The sequence below is a fragment of the Arachis duranensis genome, chromosome 8 (assembly GCF_000817695.3).
Source record: "Arachis duranensis cultivar V14167 chromosome 8, aradu.V14167.gnm2.J7QH, whole genome shotgun sequence".
NCBI classification, from domain to species: Eukaryota; Viridiplantae; Streptophyta; class Magnoliopsida; order Fabales; family Fabaceae; genus Arachis; species Arachis duranensis.
In genome coordinates this window covers 24993282-25014113 of record NC_029779.3, presented here as the reverse complement: position 1 = coordinate 25014113, position 20832 = coordinate 24993282, and the positions used below count along the sequence as shown (strand labels likewise).

The 20832-nt window shown below is 35.6% G+C and overlaps 3 protein-coding genes across 54 annotated transcripts; 1 reads left to right on the top strand and 2 right to left on the bottom strand.

Moving 5' to 3' along the window:
- The first annotated feature begins 750 nt into the window (after positions 1-750).
- On the top strand, positions 751-8902 carry LOC107461425 (xanthine dehydrogenase 1). 3 transcript variants are annotated; one of them, XM_016079906.3, is made up of 14 exons: positions 751-1127; positions 1409-1508; positions 1619-1727; positions 1856-3340; positions 3789-4031; positions 4428-4742; positions 5473-5712; positions 5948-6232; positions 6340-6561; positions 6748-6909; positions 7118-7252; positions 7586-7822; positions 8019-8192; positions 8366-8902. In XM_016079906.3, the coding sequence occupies exons 1-14, from the start codon at positions 989-991 to the stop codon at positions 8606-8608; spliced, it is 4089 nt and encodes a 1362-aa protein (XP_015935392.1). In that variant the 5' UTR covers positions 751-988; the 3' UTR covers positions 8609-8902. The 3 variants fall into 3 exon arrangements, with proteins under 3 accessions (XP_015935392.1, XP_015935393.1, XP_015935395.1); XM_016079907.3 differs by lacking the exon at positions 751-1127 and having other exon boundaries at positions 1600-1727; XM_016079909.3 differs by lacking the exons at positions 751-1127; positions 1409-1508 and having other exon boundaries at positions 1604-1710.
- Positions 8903-9097: 195 nt separating this feature from the next.
- Positions 9098-12452, bottom strand: LOC107461373 (extensin-3-like). 50 transcript variants are annotated; one of them, XM_052252930.1, is made up of 6 exons: positions 11781-12452; positions 11523-11612; positions 11241-11357; positions 10989-11075; positions 10677-10892; positions 9098-10637 (listed from the first exon to the last, which is right to left on the bottom strand). In XM_052252930.1, exons 1-6 carry the CDS (start codon positions 12361-12363, stop codon positions 9391-9393), a joined length of 2340 nt encoding a protein of 779 aa, XP_052108890.1. In that variant the 5' UTR covers positions 12364-12452; the 3' UTR covers positions 9098-9390. The 50 variants fall into 50 exon arrangements, with proteins under 50 accessions (XP_052108890.1, XP_052108899.1, XP_052108891.1 ...); XM_052252939.1 differs by having other exon boundaries at positions 11010-11075; positions 11289-11357; XM_052252931.1 differs by having other exon boundaries at positions 10989-11126; positions 11292-11357.
- A 6302-nt stretch (positions 12453-18754) lies between these two features.
- On the bottom strand, positions 18755-20421 carry LOC107461372 (ADP,ATP carrier protein, mitochondrial; the record flags this gene model as incomplete). The annotated part of the gene is made up of 3 exons (XM_016079850.3): positions 18755-19275; positions 19741-20103; positions 20194-20421. Coding segments are annotated over 3 exons (888 nt in total), but the record flags the coding sequence as incomplete, so codon positions are not given.
- Positions 20422-20832: the final 411 nt, after the last annotated feature.

The following is a 20832-nucleotide window of genomic DNA, read 5'->3' as shown; positions in this document are numbered from 1 at the left end:
TATTTACCTCATGCATCTTCCTAATCTACCTTACCAAAATGAGCAAAAGTTTAATGGTTTTATAAATATAATCAATCATATGTAGTTGATTTTTTTTTTTTTATCAAAAATAGGAAGTGGAAAGGTGGATAATAATGTAGTATTTACCTCATGCATCTTCCTAATCTACCTTACCAAAATGAGCAAAAGTTTAATGGTTTTATAAATATAATCAATCATATGTAGTTGATTTTTTTTTTTATCAAAAATAAGAAGCTCGAACCTGTAACTTCTTAATTGAGTATGAAAAAATTATACCATTTATTAACATATGTAATTGATTGTTGGAATATGCAAAGATATACACATATGATGTCAGTGAATGCTGATTACATGTAATTTTTTTTCTTACCTAAGTGTTTGGGTCAATATTGGAAACATCAAATGTTTACTTTTAAAGGAAGTTTTTTATATTGATAATTTTTATTTTAAAATACAAAAATGTATACACAAAAAAAAAAACTAAATTAATTATTATTTATTTATATATTTAAAATTTTAAAATATTTATTTATTATTATAACTCTTTTTTATTGATTATTGAATAGATTTACTTAAAGAGTCTCTTAAAAATACTTTTATACCATTACTCTAAATCTCTAATAGATATAGATAATATGCCATGTGCTGCTGAGTCATATACTTCTCTTTTATCCTATTATTTTAATTTTAATTAGTTTACCCTGCCTGTGGTCTTATCATGCCATGCGACAAACATGTTTGGTCGGACTAAGAAGGAGATACCATTTTTTTTTTCTGAAATCTGAGTGGGTTCGTTTGGTTTGGGAGAAAGACGTTTCGAGTTCCGATCACAATTATTAATATTTAATTTTTATAACTATTATTGTTTTAACATCTGAAATCATCATAGTCATAAGAGTCATCAAATCTTAATCATAATTCAGAATCATAATAAGAATCCTCAGCTGAAGTTGCAGCAGCCCCAAACATGGGGTCACTCAAGAACGACGAAAATCCTCAGCTTCAACCATCGAAGGTGTCTTACGAACCTCTTCTCTACGTTAACGGAGTTCGAAGAGTGTTACCTGATGGATTAGCTCATTTCACCCTTCTTGAGTATCTCAGAGGTATCGCTCCCCATTTTCTCTCCAATTCAACCTAATTTGTTATTGTTTCACTTCACATGCTTAATTAACAAACCTTATTGCATTAATTTTTTAAATATCTGCATTTTGAGTTCATGTATTAGTTCATGGCAATGAAACAGGAATTCTCCTTAGTGTTGAATAAATGTTTCTGCTTATTCGATTGATTCTATAGGTGCTGTAGTTTTGGTTAGTCCATTTGAATTTTCTTCTGTATGAAGCAAAACTAATTATGGGACATTCTACCTTCTTTGGTGCAAAAGGTATAGGCCTCACTGGAACTAAACTAGGATGTGGTGAGGGTGGTTGTGGAGCTTGCACGGTTATGGTTTCTTCTTATGATGAAAAATCGAGGAAATGCTTGTAAGTGTTTCTTCTTTCACGCCGGTGCTGGTTTCTGGCTTCTGGCTTTTGGCTTTGTTCGTGTATCTTAACAGCAAACTTACCATTTCAGTTTGAAAATGTTCTTCCAGACACTATGCTATCAATGCTTGCTTAGCACCTCTATATTCTGTAGAAGGAATGCATGTGATTACAGTGGAAGGATTGGGAAGCTGCAAGAGAGGTTTGCATCCTGTCCAGGTCATACATACTTTTGAGTATCCCTTTGTTTTGTTTCTTGCGATGTGCACAGGGCTTAATCTAAGAGCTTTCCTCTTGTTTGTAAATTTAGCTTATACATTTGTGCTTTGAACATGAAATCTCTTCAGGAATCAATGGCACAAGCTCATGGTTCACAATGTGGATTTTGTACACCTGGTTTTGTTATGTCCATGTATGCATTATTGCGGTCAAGTCAAACCCCGCCTAGTGAAGAGCAAATCGAAGAATGTCTTGCTGGAAATTTATGCCGGTGCACTGGTTACCGACCAATAGTTGATGCATTCCGTGTCTTTGCCAAAACTAATGATTTGTTATATACTGGGATTTCTTCTGTGAGCCCTGAAGAAGCTAAGTCTATATGCCCTTCAACTGGAAAGCCCTGCTCATGCAATTCAAACAATGTGAATGATAAATGTGTAGTGGGTGATAATAGATATAAAGCTACTTCCTATGATGAAGTAGATGGGACCAAATATACAGAAAAGGAACTTATTTTTCCACCTGAGCTCCTGTTAAGGACAGCAACCCCTTTGAGTTTGACTGGATTTGGTGGGTTAATGTGGTATAGGCCTTTAACACTTCAACATTTATTGGATTTAAAAGTCAAATATCCTGATGCTAAGTTGATAGTTGGTAATACTGAGGTAGGAATTGAGATGAGACTGAAGAGACTACAGTATCGGGTTCTGGTGTCTGTAACACATGTGCCAGAACTAAATGTTTTGAATGTAAAGGATGATGGGTTAGAGATAGGTGCTGCAGTAAGGCTATCTGATCTCTTGAGTGTTTTAAGAAAGGTTGTAACTGAGCGAGATGTTCATGAAACATCATCTTGTAGGGCCTTAATTGAGCAACTGAAATGGTTTGCTGGAACACAAATAAGAAATGCTGCATCAATTGGGGGCAACATATGTACCGCGAGTCCAATATCAGACTTAAATCCTCTCTGGATGGCAGTTGGAGCAAAGTTTCGAATTATTGATTCCGAAGGAAACAGCAGGACAACATTGGCTGAAAATTTCTTCTTGGGATATCGTAAGGTGGATTTGGCAAGCAGTGAAATCTTGCTGTCAGTATTCCTACCGTGGAATAAGAGATTCGAATATGTGAAGGAATTTAAACAGTCTCATAGAAGGGATGATGATATTGCAATTGTAAATGCGGGTATGCGCATTCATCTACAAGAAACTAGCGAAAGCTGGGTGGTTGCTGATGCATCAATTGCTTATGGTGGGGTGGCGCCATGTTCACTTTCTGCTAAAAAAACTAAGGACTTTCTCATTGGGAAGGTTTGGGATCAAAATCTATTACAAGATGCATTGAAAGTCCTACAAAATGATATAATACTAAAAGAGGATGCTCCTGGCGGAATGGTTGAGTTCCGGAAATCTTTGACTCTAAGTTTCTTTTTTAAATTTTTTCTATGGGTGTCTCATCAACTGGATGGTGTGAAAGAGTCGATACCGGCATCTCATCTGTCTGCCATGCAGCCAGTCCACCGCCCAACAATTACAGGATCTCAGGACTATGAAATCATGAAACATGGGACATCCGTGGGTTCTCCTGAGGTTCATCTATCTGCAAAACTTCAGGTTAGTTGAACTTACATGGTAAAATGACAGCCCAAATTTATATAGATTATGCTTTCTTCCATAGATTAGTTGTGAAGTGTTATGATTGGTCAAGCATGCTTGCATCTTCATTCATCCTGTTCCTGTAGCTCTTTATGTTTCAGACACATGACCTCATGAAGTACTTTTTTATAAATTGTAGTGATCTCTAAAAAGTCACTCTATAAAACATCAGAAAATAAGTTGTAACAAAATTCTTTTTGTTGAATATTTGTTCTATATTGAGTTTTTTCCATCATTATTTTAGGGTTTAAAAGAGAAGCTTCCTATCATGCAAATCTTTCCTAAATATATTGCCTGTACATATAGTGCTTTTATTATGTTTGGTTTATTTCTAAAGATAGGCAAATCATGTCTTCTACTTATCAGTAGAATGCTTGATGACATGTTTAACATAATGTATACTCAGGTTACAGGAGAAGCAGAATATGCTGACGACATACAATTGCCTCTGAATGGATTGCATGCAGCCTTAGTTTTGAGTAGAAAACCCCATGCCCGGATACTTTCAATTGATGGTTCAGAGGCCATGTCTTCACCTGGATTTGTGGGTTTGTTTCTGGCCAAAGATGTACCAGCTGATAATAAAATTGGGCCTGTTGTTTATGATGAGGAGCTTTTTGCCACAGATTATGTAACCTGTGTGGGTCAGGTATATAACTTATTGAATAATATCTAACTTTTGACTAGTTTATTATAAGTTGAGCTTGAAGAGTCAAAGGGAAAGGAACTCTCCTGCTTCCTTCTTATAGTGTGCTTAGTCTGGAATATTTTCTACACCATAGCTTAGGGTCTAGCCATACAACAAATATCTCCTTTAAAATCTCACTCAAAATCGATATGAATTGACCACTTCTATGTGCTTTCCCCTTCCCAATCAATAATCATACTAGGATGCTCATTCATCTACCTGTTGATGGTAACTTTTCAATTTAAGTATATGTTTTACCAGATCTTGGTGTCAGTGGCTGGCCCTTTATTGTGGAATATTTAGTCTTCGGTTAGCCTTTTACATTATTAGTCTGTGGAATTGATAAAAATTTTCCAGGTTATTGGAGTAGTGGTGGCCGATACACATGAAAATGCAAAGACAGCAGCAAGAAAAGTTAATGTCAAGTATGAAGATCTACCAGCCATCCTGTCAATAAAAGAGGCCATCAATGCTGGAAGTTTTCACCCCAATACAGAGAAGTGTTTGATTAAAGGTGATGTAGATCAATGTTTTCAGTCAGGTCAGTGTGACAGAATAATTGAAGGGGAAGTTCACATTGGAGGTCAGGAACACTTCTATCTTGAGCCACATAGCAGTTTGGTGTGGACATTGGATGGTGGAAGTGAAGTTCATATGATATCATCTACTCAGGTAAGTCATACATTCTTTTGACTTAGCCTGAAGTTTGAAATGTTTATTTTTTGGAAGCCCCAATTTGTATGGAATATTTAACTTTTTTTGATATATCAAATTCTTTTTGGAAAAATTCGGGAATATATGACCGGACAAGTGATCTTATATATTTAAGTGTTCAGAACTGCTGATCAGTATATACTGATGATAAGAGATTCAAACACTGGAAGGAAAATGGATGGAAAATGGTTGATAATCTATTTATGGTTCTTCTGTTACAAAAATGATCGTGGGAGCTGGTGTTTTCTTCACTTTTGGTCTTTTTCCCTTTTCTGTTGTGATAAACCTAGAGTTTTACAATAAAGTTTTTGTTGTTATCATATCTTCATGGGAATAAGCTTCAACTAAGTATCGTGAATGGTGTTGACTTGTGTTACCTGTAATGTATGGCTTGAACTTTGAAAGAAGCAACTGAGTTGTGAAAATAACATTGTGTTATTGCTAGGGACGGATCCAATCCAGGTTAAGAGGTTTGTTGGTCCATATGCCCCTGTCAAGAGTTTAATTTAATCTTTTTACATTTATATTCTTATGTGACTTTTCCCCATTATTGATTGAGTGATCCCACACTAAAGGAAAATTTAAACTAAACTCTTAAGTCTTAAATATAACTATATAAAAGTACTTCTTGTAGTTATGTATTATCTTTGCGACATAAATTTTCTGGTTTGGTCATCGGTTATTGCAGGCCCCTCAGAAGCACCAGAAATATGTTTCTCATGTTCTTGGTCTCCCCATGTCAAAGGTAGTGTGCAAAACAAAGCGAATTGGTGGTGGATTTGGGGGGAAGGAGACAAGGTCAGCCTTTATTGCTGCTGCAGCTTCAGTTCCATCATATCTGTTAAATCGGCCTGTGAAGCTCACACTTGACCGAGATGTTGACATGATGATAACTGGGCAACGCCATAGTTTTCTTGGGAAGTACAAGGTATTGCTAATATCAAATACGTTGGTAAAACTAGTGTGCTTCTTTGAATGTCAAAATGTTGCTGTAAATTTTTTCTTTCTCTCTCTTTAAGATGTATTTTAGGCAGAAAATGACTATGAACTGTTGTATTAAGTACTTTTGATTGCTTCTATCTGGCTTAAATTCTGAGAGAGATCACTGGTTCTTCTGATTTTAATGTGGTTGAATAGTCAATTAGAGATATTATCTGATTTAGGTCGGATTTACAAATGAAGGGAGGGTACTCGCATTGGATCTTGAAATTTATAACAATGGCGGAAATTCACTGGATCTGTCACTTGCTATCCTTGAACGTGCTATGTTTCATTCAGATAATGTGTATGATATACCAAATGTGAGGATAGTTGGAAAGGTCTGCTTCACTAATTTCCCTAGTCACACTGCTTTCCGTGGATTCGGTGGTCCGCAAGGCATGCTTATCACTGAAAACTGGATTCATAGGATTGCTGCTGAACTCAAGATGAGCCCAGAAGAGATAAAGGTAAGATATACGATTTTGGTTTATTCTCTAAGAGGTTTGTGCATTCCTCATTTCCTCACTTGATGTTGGATTTTTACTGTCAATTTACTAAATAAGTTTCTTTCCAGGAAATTAATTTTCAGCAAGCAGGATATATTTCGCATTATGGCCAGCAACTTGAGCACTGCACACTACACCAGCTGTGGAATGAACTCAAGTTATCCTGTGACTTTGTGAAGGCACGTGAACAAGTTGACTTATTCAACAGTCATAACCGCTGGAAGAAGCGTGGCATTGCTATGGTTCCAACAAAGTTTGGTATATCCTTTACAACAAAGCTTATGAACCAGGTAATTACCATCTACAATCATGGTCTGCTTTATAGATTTCTTGGTTAGTAATTTTTCTTTTTTGTGGTTCTCTACTGCCTTTCTTCAAAACTTTTTTTTCCTTTTATATTCCTATGTTATTTATGATAGAATTGCATTATCAAATTAGTGATGATGATTAAATTAATATGTTGTTAATTACTATAGGCAGGTGCTCTGGTTCATGTTTATACAGATGGAACTGTTTTAGTTACCCATGGGGGTGTAGAAATGGGGCAAGGTTTGCATACAAAAGTTGCTCAGATCGCTGCATCAGCTTTCAACATCCCCCTAAGTTCTGTCTTTATATCAGAGACAAGTACTGACAAGGTAACAAGTTACTCTATTCGAGGGTTAACTAATTTCAGAGGATAGCAACTAAAGATCCTGGCACACTTGTGTAGATTTTCTGCAACTTTTCTGTTGATAAACATGTTGGATATAATATCCTGAAGTTCTTTTGTTGGTTCATTTGGATTATTCATTCTTGTGTCTTGAAGTGTTGTTTCTGATTCTACTCATGCTTGCTAAACATCAGGTTCCTAATTCTTCTCCAACAGCAGCTTCTGCGAGTTCTGATATGTATGGAGCAGCGGTTTTAGATGCATGTGAGCAGATAAAGGCACGCATGGAACCTATTGCTTCACGGAACAACTTCAACTCATTTGCTGAGGTACAGATTTTGCTTCAGCAAAATTCATTCAGAATAAATGATCAAGTACATTGTGTTTTTTGTGGAAAATTTATTTTTGCATAAATTTTATGTCAATGCTTGTGTTAGAAAGTGCATGAGGAATTAATAAACCATTGTGACTGTTTAACATTTCTGATAAACAAAATAAATATTTCACAAGATCCTATTGAAATTGTTTAAAATTTCTAACAAATATTCAGAATCCTTCTAAATATGTATTCTGTATAGGTATTGTCAACAATTATTGTACTGTTACAAGGTGGCTTGTGCTTGAAAGATTTCTAAACATTTTTATGTTTTTATTGTTTTCAGCTAGCTGTTGCGTGCTATATAGAGCGAATAGACCTTTCTGCCCATGGATTTTATATTACGCCTGATATTGGCTTTGATTGGAAGATGGGTAAAGGAAAACCTTTTAGGTATTTCACTTATGGGGCTGCATTTTCTGAGGTGGAAATTGACACCTTGACTGGAGATTTTCACACTAGAGTGGCAAACATAATTATGGATCTAGGTTTCTCTCTGAACCCAGCACTAGATGTTGGTCAGGTACTCGTCTTCTGCAGTTGGTTTTATATTTCTATACTTAATTTTCATAATAAAGAAGAATGTTTGCTAAAGATACTTTCCTTACACTTGCAACTTCCTGGCTTTTCTTCTATGTTCTTGAAAAATGAAAATCCTATTTGGTATGTTTTTCATTCTATCTACATACATATGTTGTTCATCATATTTCTTTTCGCAGATTGAAGGAGCTTTTATTCAAGGTTTGGGTTGGTTAGCTTTAGAAGAACTCAAATGGGGAGATGCAGCACATAAATGGATTCCCCCTGGTTGCCTTTACACATGTGGACCTGGAGCTTACAAAATTCCTTCTATCAATGATGTTCCTCTGAAATTCAATGTCTCACTTCTAAAGGTGTGTTCTTGATTCCTGAAATTCAATGATGTTCCCCATGTTGCCTTTACACATAATACCTGCCAATATCTTAACTGTTACTGAAGACATCTTCATATTAGTAGCCACAAAAAAAATTGAAAGTAACTCTACGGTTGCTTATGTTGTTCATTGTTATGCGTGGTAACTGTTAGGGTCATCCAAATGTTAAGGCCATCCACTCATCTAAAGCCGTTGGCGAGCCGCCGTTTTTCCTAGCATCGGCAGTGTTCTTCGCCATCAAGGACGCCATCAGAGCTGCAAGACTTGAAGTGGGATGCGGTGATTGGTTTCCTCTTGATAATCCAGCAACTCCCGAGAGAATTCGAATGGCTTGTTTAGATGACATTACATCCTCACTTGTTAACTCAGATTTCCATCCTAAACTTAGTGTTTGACACTGCACTTATTCGCTTGTTCATTTTCTTCTTCAACAGAATGTCAACATACAAAAAATGGAGCAGGAAATATATATGTACGCTTAATTTGTTACATTAAATAAATGCCACATTTGAGATCTTCAAAGTTATATCATGGGCTCAAATCAAAGTATATCTCAACTATCGCTACATACATTGTGATACATCAATTGGGCATAACATCAAGGACTCTCATATATTGCTTAATTTAGAGAATGTTATATTTTATAAAGCTTTATAAATAATAATACTCCAAAAAATTTTGTACGTTCACGTGGGATTTAATTGTTTACTTCCGATTCAATTAGCTAATATTGGTTATTTAACATTTTTCTCTGTTAAATAGGAGATTGAGACATCGTTTTGGAGAGAGGTGAGTGGTTAGCTTTATATTCCAAATTTGCAACATTTCATATATTAATGTAAGGATGACAAGACTCAATTCATAATTCTTTAACAAAAGAAATATAATGTCAAATAAAGTATTTATTTCGAAGTAGCACCTCACAAATTACATAAGAATATCATGCAAATAAGTAAATGGATACTTAACATAAGCGAATGACAATGGTTGAACATTGTTAGAGCAGAACAAACTTCTGAATAAAAAGTATACATAAGAAGGTTACATTTAAAGACAATTTCCTTTAGTGTAGATCGTATAACCCCTGTTATTAATGAAGTTATAGTTCCTAACCGCAACACATGCATGCCATAATAATACTGAAGCAATTTAAGATAGCTTATAATTAAAAGCAAGCTTAATAGCCTTTTGGAGGAGGTGGGGGTGAGTTATAGAGGTATGGTGGATGATTGGGAACATGAGGAGGTGGAGGTGACTGCAGCGGATAAACATATACGTGGGGTGGTGGAGGTGAGTGGGCTAGAGGAGGTGGGGATTTATAGATATATGGTGGAGGTGGTGAGTGCACTGGAGGTGGTGGAGACTTATAGATATATGGAGGTGGTGGTGAGTGAATTAGTGGTGACGGTGTGTGATATGGAGGAGGGGGTGATTTGTAAACATACGGTGGAGGCGGTGAGTGAACTGATGGAGGAGGAGACTTGTAAATATATGGTGGCGGGGGTGAATGGACTGGTGGAGGTGGTGAGTGGACAGGAGGAGGGGGAGACTTATAGGCATATGGTGGTGGCGGGGAGTGGACAGATGGAGAAGGAGGCGGAGAGTGAACTGGTGGAGGAGGAGATTTATAGACATATGGTGGGGGAGGAGAGTGGATTGGTGGAGGAGGTGATTTGTAAACATATGGTGGTGGAAGTGAATGGACTGGAGGAGGCGGAGAGTGGACTGGTGGAGGAGGTGATTTGTAAACATATGGGGGGGGTGGTGAATGGACTGGTGGAGGCGGAGAGTGAACTATAGGAGGTGGAGATTTATAAGTATATGGTGGGGGTGGGGAATGGACTGGTGGAGGAGGTGATTTGTAAACGTATGGTGGAGGCGGTGAGTGAATTGGTGGTGGAGGAGACTTGTAAATATATGGTGGTGGAGGTGAATGCACTGGAGGAGGCGGAGAATGAACTGGTGGGGGAGGAGATTTATAGACATATGGAGGGGGTGGGGAGTGGATTGGTGGAGGAGGTGATTTGTAAACATACGGTGGAGGCGGCGAGTGAACAGGTGGAGGAGGAGACTTATAGATATATGGTGGTGGAGGCGAGTGAATTGGTGGAGGAGGTGATTTGTAAACGTACGGTGGAGGCGGGGAATGGACTGGTGGACGGGGTGAGTGAACTGGAGGAGGAGGTGATTTGTAAACGTACGGTGGAGGCGGTGAGTGAATTGGTGGTGGAGGAGACTTGTAGATATATGGTGGTGGAGGTGAATGTATTGGAGGAGGTGGAGAGTGAACTGGTGAAGGAGGAGATTTATATACATATGGAGGGGGCGGAGAATGGATTGGTGAATGAGGCGATTTGTAAGCATACGGTGGAGGCGGAGAGTGAACAGGTGGAGGAGGAGACTTGTAGATATATGGTGGTGGAGGTGAATGGACTGGTGGAGGGGGTGAGTGAACCGGAGGAGGAGGTGATTTGTAAACGTACGGTGGAGGCGGAGAGTGAACTGGAGGAGGTGGAGATTTATAAACATATGGTGGGGGCGGAGAGTGGACTGGTAGAGGAGGTGATTTGTAAACATATGGTGGAGGCGGTGAGTGAATTGGTGGAGGCGGAGAGTGAACTGGAGGAGGTGGAGATTTATAAACATATGGTGGGGGTGGAGAGTGGACTGGTGGAGGAGGTGATTTGTAAACGTACGGTGGAGGCGGAGAGTGGACTGGAGGAGGTGGAGATTTATAAACGTATGGTGGGGGCGGAGAGTGGACTGGTGGAGGAGGTGAGTGAACAGGAGGAGGAGGTGATTTGTAAACATATGGGGGAGGCGGTGAGTGAATTGGTGGAGGCGGTGAGTGAACTGGAGGAGGTGGAGATTTATAAACATATGGTGGGGGTGGAGAGTGGACTGGTGGAGGAGGTGAGTGAACAAGAGGAGGAGGTGATTTGTAAACGTACGGTGGAGGAGGTGAGTGAACAGGAGGAGGAGGTGATTTGTAAACGTACGGTGGAGACGGTGAGTGTACTGGAGGAGGTGGAGATTTATAAACATATGGTGGTGGCGGAGAGTGGACTGGTGGAGGAGGTGAGTGAACAGGAGGAGGAGGTGATTTGTAAACGTACGGTGGAGGCGGTGAGTGAACTGGAGGAGGTGGAGATTTATAAACATATGGTGGGGGCGGAGAGTGGACTGGTGGAGGAGGTGATTTGTAAACATACGGTGGAGGCGGTGAGTGAACTGGTGGAGGCGGAGAGTGAACAGGAGGAGGTGGAGATTTATAAACATAGGGTGGAGGCGGTGAGTGAACTGGAGGAGGTGGGGATTTATAAACGTACGGTGGAGGCGGAGAGTGGACTGGTGGAGGAGGTGAATGAACTGGTGGAGGCGGAGAGTGAACTGGAGGAGGTGGAGATTTATAAACATATGGTGGTGGTGGAGAGTGGACTGGTGGAGGAGGTGAGTGAACAGGAGGAGGAGGTGATTTGTAAACGTACGGTGGAGGCGGTGAACGAACTGGTGGAGGCGGAGAATGAACTGGAGGAGGTGGAGATTTATAAACGTATGGTGGAGGAGGTGGAGATTTATAAACATATGGTGGGGGCGGAGAGTTGACTGGTGGAGGAGGTGAGTGAACAGGAGGAGGAGGTGATTTGTAAACATACGGTGGAGGCGGTGAGTGAACTGGAGGAGGTGGAGATTTATAAACATACGGTGGAGGCGGTGAGTGAACTGGTGGAGGAGGTGATTTATATACATACGGTGGAGGCGGTGAGTGATTTGATGGTGGAGGAGACTTGTAGATATATGGTGGTGGAGGTGAATGCACTGGAGGAGGCGGAGAATGAACTGGTGGAGGAGGAGATTTATAAACATATGGAGGTGGTGGAGAATAGATTGGTGGAGTCGGTGATTTGTAACCATAAGGTGGAGGTGGTGGAGATTTATGTTCATGTGGATGTCGTTTATGATGATGATGGTGTGGATGTTCTTCATGCTTTGGAGGTAATTCGTGCTCTTTTTTATGTTTTTCATGAGGGAAAGGTTTCCTATCATGATCTTCATCATCAGGCTTAGCAATGACACTAATTGCAAGTAGGCAAAATGCCACTAAGTAGATGAGTCGAGGCCATTGCCTCGACCCTGAGAAAGTTCCCATATTTGGTTTCTTGTGTAGCCTCAGATCTTTATTAGTACTCTCTTTTCCTAGAGACCCTAATGATCTATGCTTGGTTCACAAAGTTTGCATGCTTGCTACCCTTTATATACTGTTGCCCTTCAATCATGCATGAGACTATTCCTTTTGTAAATGCATCAACAGTCTGGAATTCAAGACTTAAAATATATATTACCATGTGTTTTTAATATTTAAAGGCATTTTATATTTCCGACAATTGTGGGCTATATGAACAAATTAAAGTCAATGACTATATTATGGACATGTCAACGGCATTGTTAGATCGGATCAAATTTATTATAAATATATAAAAGAATAAATTTGAATTCTCTAAATTTTAAATTTTTATTTTATAGGGTAAAGTGTGATATTTTATTTTTGAATAATTTCTCTCTTATATTTTTTCTTGGTCTCACTTATAAAATAAAAAATAAAAGATCATACTTTACTCTCAAAAGTAAAATTTAAAATTTAGAATATTCAAATTCTAAAAGAATAGTTTCATATAAAATTATTATGTTATCTTTACAATAACATAGAAATAAGCATATATTTTAAAACTATATTTATACTTTCATAGAGAATAACATTTATATAATTAATCTAGCATTAATCTCATAATTTTACATATTAAGTATCTAATTCTATACAAAAAATTATAATATAAAAAATGTTATTAATTCATATTAATGATCTAAATTCTAATATTATATATCCTAATTGGAGAATAAATTTTATTTTATGAGATAGTTAATTTAGTTTTATTAATTCTCAAATGAGGTGATTATTAAATAATTATATCAATGATCATCAAGGAATAATAAGTATACAAAAAAGCTCTACATCCATGTAAAAATTACATGGATGGTATCCAACTAGCTTTCACTCTACGCCCCACACCCCGTTTGTTTTACACGCGCCTCTTATAACTTATATAACGAATCCTTATTTTGCGTTATCAACGTTTTTTAACGTAAACTTTTTCATATAATGTAAACCTCTTTTGCGTTCTTCTTCTTCTTCAACCTAATTAAATTCGTCGTTCTCCTCTTTTGCGTTTTTCTTCTCTGCATTATGGATATGAATTGATTCAACGTAATTATCTTCGTCGTTCATCTTCTTCTTCGTTTTCTCCTTCGATTTGCACTTTTGAATTGAAACAATGAATGAATCAACTTCAAATCATTTGAATGAGTACGATTTTGATGATTCTTTTCAAATGCATCAATTTGATGAGGTTTGGATTATTGAATTCTGAATCGAATTTAATGGAATGAAATTTCTAATTTTATTTGAAATGAATTGAATAGACTGAGGTTATCTACATTTTAATTGAATTCAACTAAATTGATAATACGTAACTGTGAGTAATTGTGAGTAACTCTGAGTAAATGTGAGTAACTTTTCGGTTCGGTAAGTACTAAAGAGGTGGTTCATCACTTTCATGTTTTCGGTTCGGTCTGCAGAAATGAGTCTAACAAAAATTAGACCAATATGTTCTGTTTTCTTCCCTAAGTACTATATAATTGTTTCAATGTAATTAAGATTTTGGTTCACCATAACTAAGATTTCGGTTCACCATGAGTACTGTGTTTGGTTCACCATGAGTACTGTGTTCGGTTCATTCTGCACTATTCAAAACTCTTCTTCCTCACCTTCTACTGCTTCTTCACCAGAGAGAGAAGGAGGAAAAGATAAAAAAATACAGCAGCAACAACAACAAAAGAATGACGACAGGGTTTCAGGGTTTAGGGTTTATGGGTTCAGGGTTCAGTGTACAGGGGTTCAGTGTGTTTCAAACTTTCGGTTCGCCCCGTGTATTAATTTCGGTTCACTGTGTTCATGGTTGAGGGTTTAGGATTTATGGGTCTAGGGTTTAGGGTTCAGTGTTTAGGATTTTAGGAGTTTAGGGTTTACGGTAGGGTTTAGGGTTTAGCATTTAGGGTTCAGAGTTCAGGGTTCGGGTTCAAGATTTAGGATTTAGCGTTCAGGGTTCAGGGATTAGGGTTTAGCGTTCAGGGTTCAGAGTTCAGAGTTCAGGGTTTAGGGTTTAGGGTTTAGGTTTTAGGGTGTAGGATTTAGGATTTTAGGGATTTAGGTTTTATGGGTTCAGGGTTCAGTGTTCAGGGTTCTGGTTTTAGTGTTTAGGGTTTAGGGTTTAGGGTTTAGGGTTTAGTGTTTAGGGGTTCATAATTTTTTGGTAAACAGGAGAGCGATTTGGATTACTCTTCTGAAATGAATCAAACTGACAAAGTTTGGATTATTCAATTTTGAATCGAATTGAATGGAATGCAATTGCTAATTTGAATTGAATTGAATTGAATTGATAATATGTAAATTGTAGGCAGAGTTATTTGAATTTGATTTTATATAATGGATTATGTTTCATTCACTCAGTACTATACAATTGTATTGTTTTTGGTTCACCATGAGTACTATGTTTGGTTCACCATGAGTACTGTGTTCGGTTCACCATGAGTATTGTGTTTGGTTCATTCTGCAGAAAGCTGTTTGAATTTGATTTTATATAATGGATTATGTTTCGTTCACTCAGTATATAATTGTATTATTTTCGGTTCACCATAATTAAGATTTCGGTTCACCATGAATACTGTGTTTGGTTCATTATGAGTACTGTGTTCGGTTCATTCTACACTATTCAAAACTCTTCTTCCTCACCTTCTACTGCTTCTTCACTAGAGAGAGAAGGAGGAAAAGACAAAAAAATACTGCTGCAGCAACAACAACAAAAGATGACGATAAGGAGAAAACACGTGAAGAAGAAGGAACGCGAAAAAGGAGGAGAAGGAGGAACGCGAAGAAGAAGGCGAAGAAGAAGAAAATGCTCCGTGCATAAACGAGCATGAAAACGTGGGGGAGAAGAAGCATTGGACAATTTCGTGTGTGTTGGGCGCGTGTATTTCACGTTTTATTTAATAGTATTGAATTTTTTTAGTGTTGGGCCAACTTGATTATATGGTTATATGGATGTGTAGCATCCCCGATAAGTATATGTACGAATTGAAGTTAAATAATACCCAATAAGTGCATTTACTTCCCTAATCTGTAGTTCTATTAATGCAAGTTGTTTTAACTTTTAATTATAAGAAATTTTTAATCAAACATTTTGTCTCCCAATAAATTTATATCCTCCAAAGTTATTAAAATGTACTTCTATCAGACAAATTATTGATTCTTTTTCCGCTAATTTAGAGGCCTAATAATTATTTTACAATAAAAGTTATTAAAAATTTATTTATCTAATATACATATTAAGAATTTAACTAAAAATGATAGAATCACTAATCTATCTAATGAGAGTAATTTTTAAGAATTTGTTTAGAATAATAAAAATTTATTTTAGACCAAAGTATTCAATTTGAAATTTGTTTTAACATTAATTTAGATGTTTACTTGATAACATTTAATTTTACTTGCTTGTTATAATTACCGCTTCATGTTCCCCTAATAAGCTAAGGGAATTAATTAAGGACCTATATTAATTCTTCATCATCTGCTCAAAGGTTGACCTTGTGAACCATTTATATATCTCATGTCATGTGATTACATATACTATATTACAGTAATTAACTCAATAAAATTATATGGTGCAGGTTTACTACCATACATGAGGTTGATCTAATTGGAAGAACTGCACATGCTAATCTCATTAATTAATTACTAAAGTATATGTTGTAATCTGTTTAATTTAGACGTGATGCAGGGCTAATTTGTTGCTGATACATTGTTATCTCGGATCATGTTGTTTAGAATTTCAATGCCATATTATATACTATACCAGATGATTTATATACTTTGACTGATTTATATATTGCATCATGGACGAAATATTATTGATTTATAAGGGTAATGATCATAGTATATAACTATAAACTTTAGAAACACTAATTATAGCTACTACCCGAGATGAATTTGAGTCTTACTTTTTGGAATCTTTTGGTTACTTGACTTGCAAGATTTTTCAGTATTTCAGACTACTACTACCTAATATTTTTAGATAAAGATTAGAAAGAATAATGTTCAATACAGGAATGGCTAGCTGCTATATCTGCACTCTTAAGTTTTGGTATCTTAAATGAAGATTTAAAAATGCTATTTGTACACCAAAATCAACCACTAAAATTAGTCATCAATATATTTGTATATAAATAAATGTATGGTTTAAATTATTTTTAATATATATTTTATACTGATAACTAATCTTGATAGTTGATTTCGGTATACACATAGCATAATCCATATATAATATGTGCAGATAAAATTTAAGAGAAATTCTTAGAAACTAGCATTTTTTAGTATTTTTTGTTATGAATTGGCTAGTACAAATATTAAGTTATTTTTAACAAATAAATTTTATTAATTTATGTGTACAAATTCTGAGAAATGTGGATGTAAAATATATTGATTCATATGTGCAAAACTCTAATAAATATATGTACAAACTATACGCTTTTTGTATGTAAAACATCTGTAAAATAACTAAATATGGGTGCAAATTATTACTGGCCATGCAGGGTCGGATCCAGAAATATTATTATGGAGACCAATAACATATATAATATTAAAAAATTATACAAAAAATTATATAATGTAAGATGTATCACAAAAAATATACTGATAGAAAATATATTTTAAAGTACAAAAAACATGTATGTACTTTTTACTAACGAATCAATAATAGAATTTGTGTCAAATTTTTCAGTAATTTTTTTTAATATAATTAAAAGATAATTAGTAAAAAATTTATCTTTCATCTTGTTTCTGAACTGAAAAAAATCTCTCAGTTGTAGTAGTTAAAATAGAGAGAATTAATACCAAATGAATCAAGAAGGACAGTCACAAAAATAAAAAGAATCTACTTTATAGAATTTAAAAAAGATTAATTAAAAAATATTAATAATAATATTTTTTTAAATTTTTAAATATTATTATTTACTTTTTAGATATTAAAAATCATTAATTACTTACTTTTTAAATATTATTACTTAATAATTTATTATTATTATTATTATTATTATTTTTAAAAAACTGGAGTCGAAGCCTCTACTCAGCCCAGTATGTTCGTCCCTGTGGCCATGTAGCATTGCTCAAAATTTAATCCACCAACTTTTCTTCTTAATTTTGGATCCTACAACCAAACTATAATGCAAAGTCAACTATGAATGTATGATTATATATTTGCTAGTATTTCTTATTTCTGTTCATCACTTATCCCGTGAATGCAGATGCATGTAACCTTCTTTTTATCAATTATACATATGACATGGTGTGTGTAATGAGAATGATAGTGTTTACTTTTTAATTAGTTAATTTGAATCACCATATATGCAGGGTTTTGTATGTGTATATATGTTGTGACTTGAAAAATAAAATTGCAGGCTTGGCAGTGTTTGTCGGTTTGGGCAGCAAAGGAAATTGTAATAACTATACTTAGAATGTTAATTAAGGGGAAACCATTGATGCTCCCTTCTAATCCACATGTTCCCTCCTTGTATCTCTCCGCGTAAACATGATGAGAATAAGATTTATTATTATCTATCTTCTGAAGTGTAATGTACATTCTATATAATAATAAGTTAATCACACTAAGATCCTTAGATCCACCATATGTGATACACCAAATTGGAAGAAAAATAACTATATGGTAAGAAAGTAATTTCTCTTAGGCAACCATGTCAAATGACGCTTTTTATTTTTTGTGTTGTAGTTGAGCTGGTGTTTTTTAACAATGTGAAAATTAGTGTATTTTTTTTATGGACTCTCATATTTGTTTTTTTTTATTTTAAATTTTTTTAAATATACAAATCTAAAGATTAGATTTATATTTCAGCATTAAAAAAATTTTTAAACATACAAATCGGACTTTCCAATTTACTTTACATCGAACAAAATTTTATTTCACGACAAATTGGACTATTCTATTTGTGTATTATGAAAATTTGGTCCGATTTATTATTTAAAATAAAAAAATAAAATCTATATAAAAAAACACATAAATTAATTATGATATTGAATTACACACAATTTTTTTCCGTTACTAAAAAAATTAGCTGTCAAATGATAAGCAATGTGCTATACTATTTAGCGCTTATTCTTTAAATTTTTTTACTTTTATTTATTTAGGTTAAAATCATCAAGACTGTTATTGGAATACTGAAAGACAAAAAATAAAATTTAGCATTTATGGCATAGGTACAAAAAAAAAGGAGAGGCCATGCGCATTCTATAATCCATATTGAAGTGGTATAAAGAGAGAAAATAAATTCCTTTTATAGTTATTTTTTATTATTTTATTATTATTCAAAATATAGGTCCTATTTTTTTTAATTTCTCCTTCATCCCATAAAAAAAAAAATTGTAAACTTACATCTTTACCATATAATTTACCTAACAATATATATATTGATCCGTAATGAAAATTGTATTCCATTTAAGAAATAATTGGTTATTTAAACCAATGCCAAGCAAAATGACTTACTAAAAGTTGACACAAACAAATTCTAATAAGAATTGAGTAATTGGTTGTTTTACTTAATTTTCGTCACCATCTTTTGTTGTAGAGAACAATAATGAATTCTAAGAGCCTCCAGAACTATACTTCTTTCCCAGGAGAAGAATCTGAAGTTTGTCATAGCCGGCAAGGACGCCGGCGCTAGCCATGGCGCGAAGGATGTTAGCACCGGCACCTTTGAAGAGTGATTTTGAACCTTCCTTCTTCAGAATTTGGGAGAATGCATCTATGGAGCTCTTATACTTGATGGCTTCTCCTGATGTCATCATCATCCTTCTACGGACAGTGTCTATTGGATAGGAGGCAAATGCTGCAGCATTTGTAACAACCCATCCCAGAGCAAAACTTGCCATGAAACTATCCTGTAATATCCATAACAAGAATAATGAAACCAAACACATGGTATGTGTAACTTATTTCAGATACAAATAGTTTTTTAATTTAATTTAACTCTGGTGTGTAGGCCTTTAGGTTGAAAGAAACATCATAAGGCTTTAATTCCCAAATAATTTTTTTTAATAGTCATCGTCATATTTACGATTTATTCACCGTTAGACGTGGTACGACTTTTAATGTAAGTACACACTCTGGTTTCATTTAATAATGGATGGATGATATGTCGACACAGAATACGATAATAACTATGTTCAAATAATACTATTCTTAATCATTAAAATAATTTTTGTTTATCGAGCGCAACCATTATTTTATTCTATACTAATTACTAACAGGTCATTAATAGTATAACTAGAACTAGAACTAGAATCATATGTAACATTAGTGTAATTCTTAACAGGGGAAAGGATAGTAATGGAGTAATGACTGACCTGCAATGATCCTACCAAGATTACAGGCTTAACAGAATCATAGATTCCAAAGTACAAACCCCGGTAGACAATGATTCCGGCAAGAGAAATGTTGAAGCCACGGTAGAGGCCAGCAATGCCATCAGATTTAATGGTCTTCCTGTAAACATCCACCAAACCATTGAACTGCCTCTGTCCACCAGCCTTGGCATCATTGGTAAGCCGAGTTCTAGCATAATCCAGCGAATAAACAAACACTGACGACGAAGCTCCAGCAGCGCTGCCAGATAACAAGTTACCTCCAAACCACTTCCAGTACCCATCTCTGTCCTTATTGAAGTTGAATAGTACCTTAAAGTAGTCTTTAAATGCAAAGTTCAAGGCCTGTGACAGAATTTTATACAATTACTTGTGTAACAAGTTATTACAATACAAAGTTCAAGCACATGAAAATAATTAGGCAAATAAAATAACCTGTGTTGGGAAGTAACGGATAACATTGACAGTGTTCCCTCTCCATAGTGAAGTGATCCCTTCGTCTCGGATCGATCTGGCAAAGCAGTCTCCGATGCCTTTGTAGGGTTCGGAGAGCCTGCCAGCCTTGATCATCTCATCTTGGTTTTGGAGTAGAAGCTTTGCGCGCTCAAGCGGCGCTACTGCAGTCTTGGAAACTGCAGCAGACACTCCTCCCATGAGAAAATTAGTGGTCACTTGAGGAACTTGCTTTGCATGATGTCATAGCATACTTTAAACCACCATTTGAGTAGGTTCCATACGGAAATTGTTGCTGATGCTGCATAACAGGAAACTTTTGCAACATTGTTGGGTGCTGATGATTCCTACCAGCCATCACTGCTTAGTAAATTGTAGTGTTCTTAGAACAAACTATAATAACCTGCACTGCTGCACCAGAATATATATGTTAGTGCCTGGAGTTATTTCTGAACTATTGTAAATTTTTAATTCAATGAAATTATACATGTTATGTAGTTGTAATATTAATAGTAAAATATCATATCAACTCATATTTCATTCATTATTAGATTCAATGTAAATTCCATTTAATGTATGAACACATAAAACAACTCTAACATACACTAAGAAACAGAAAAG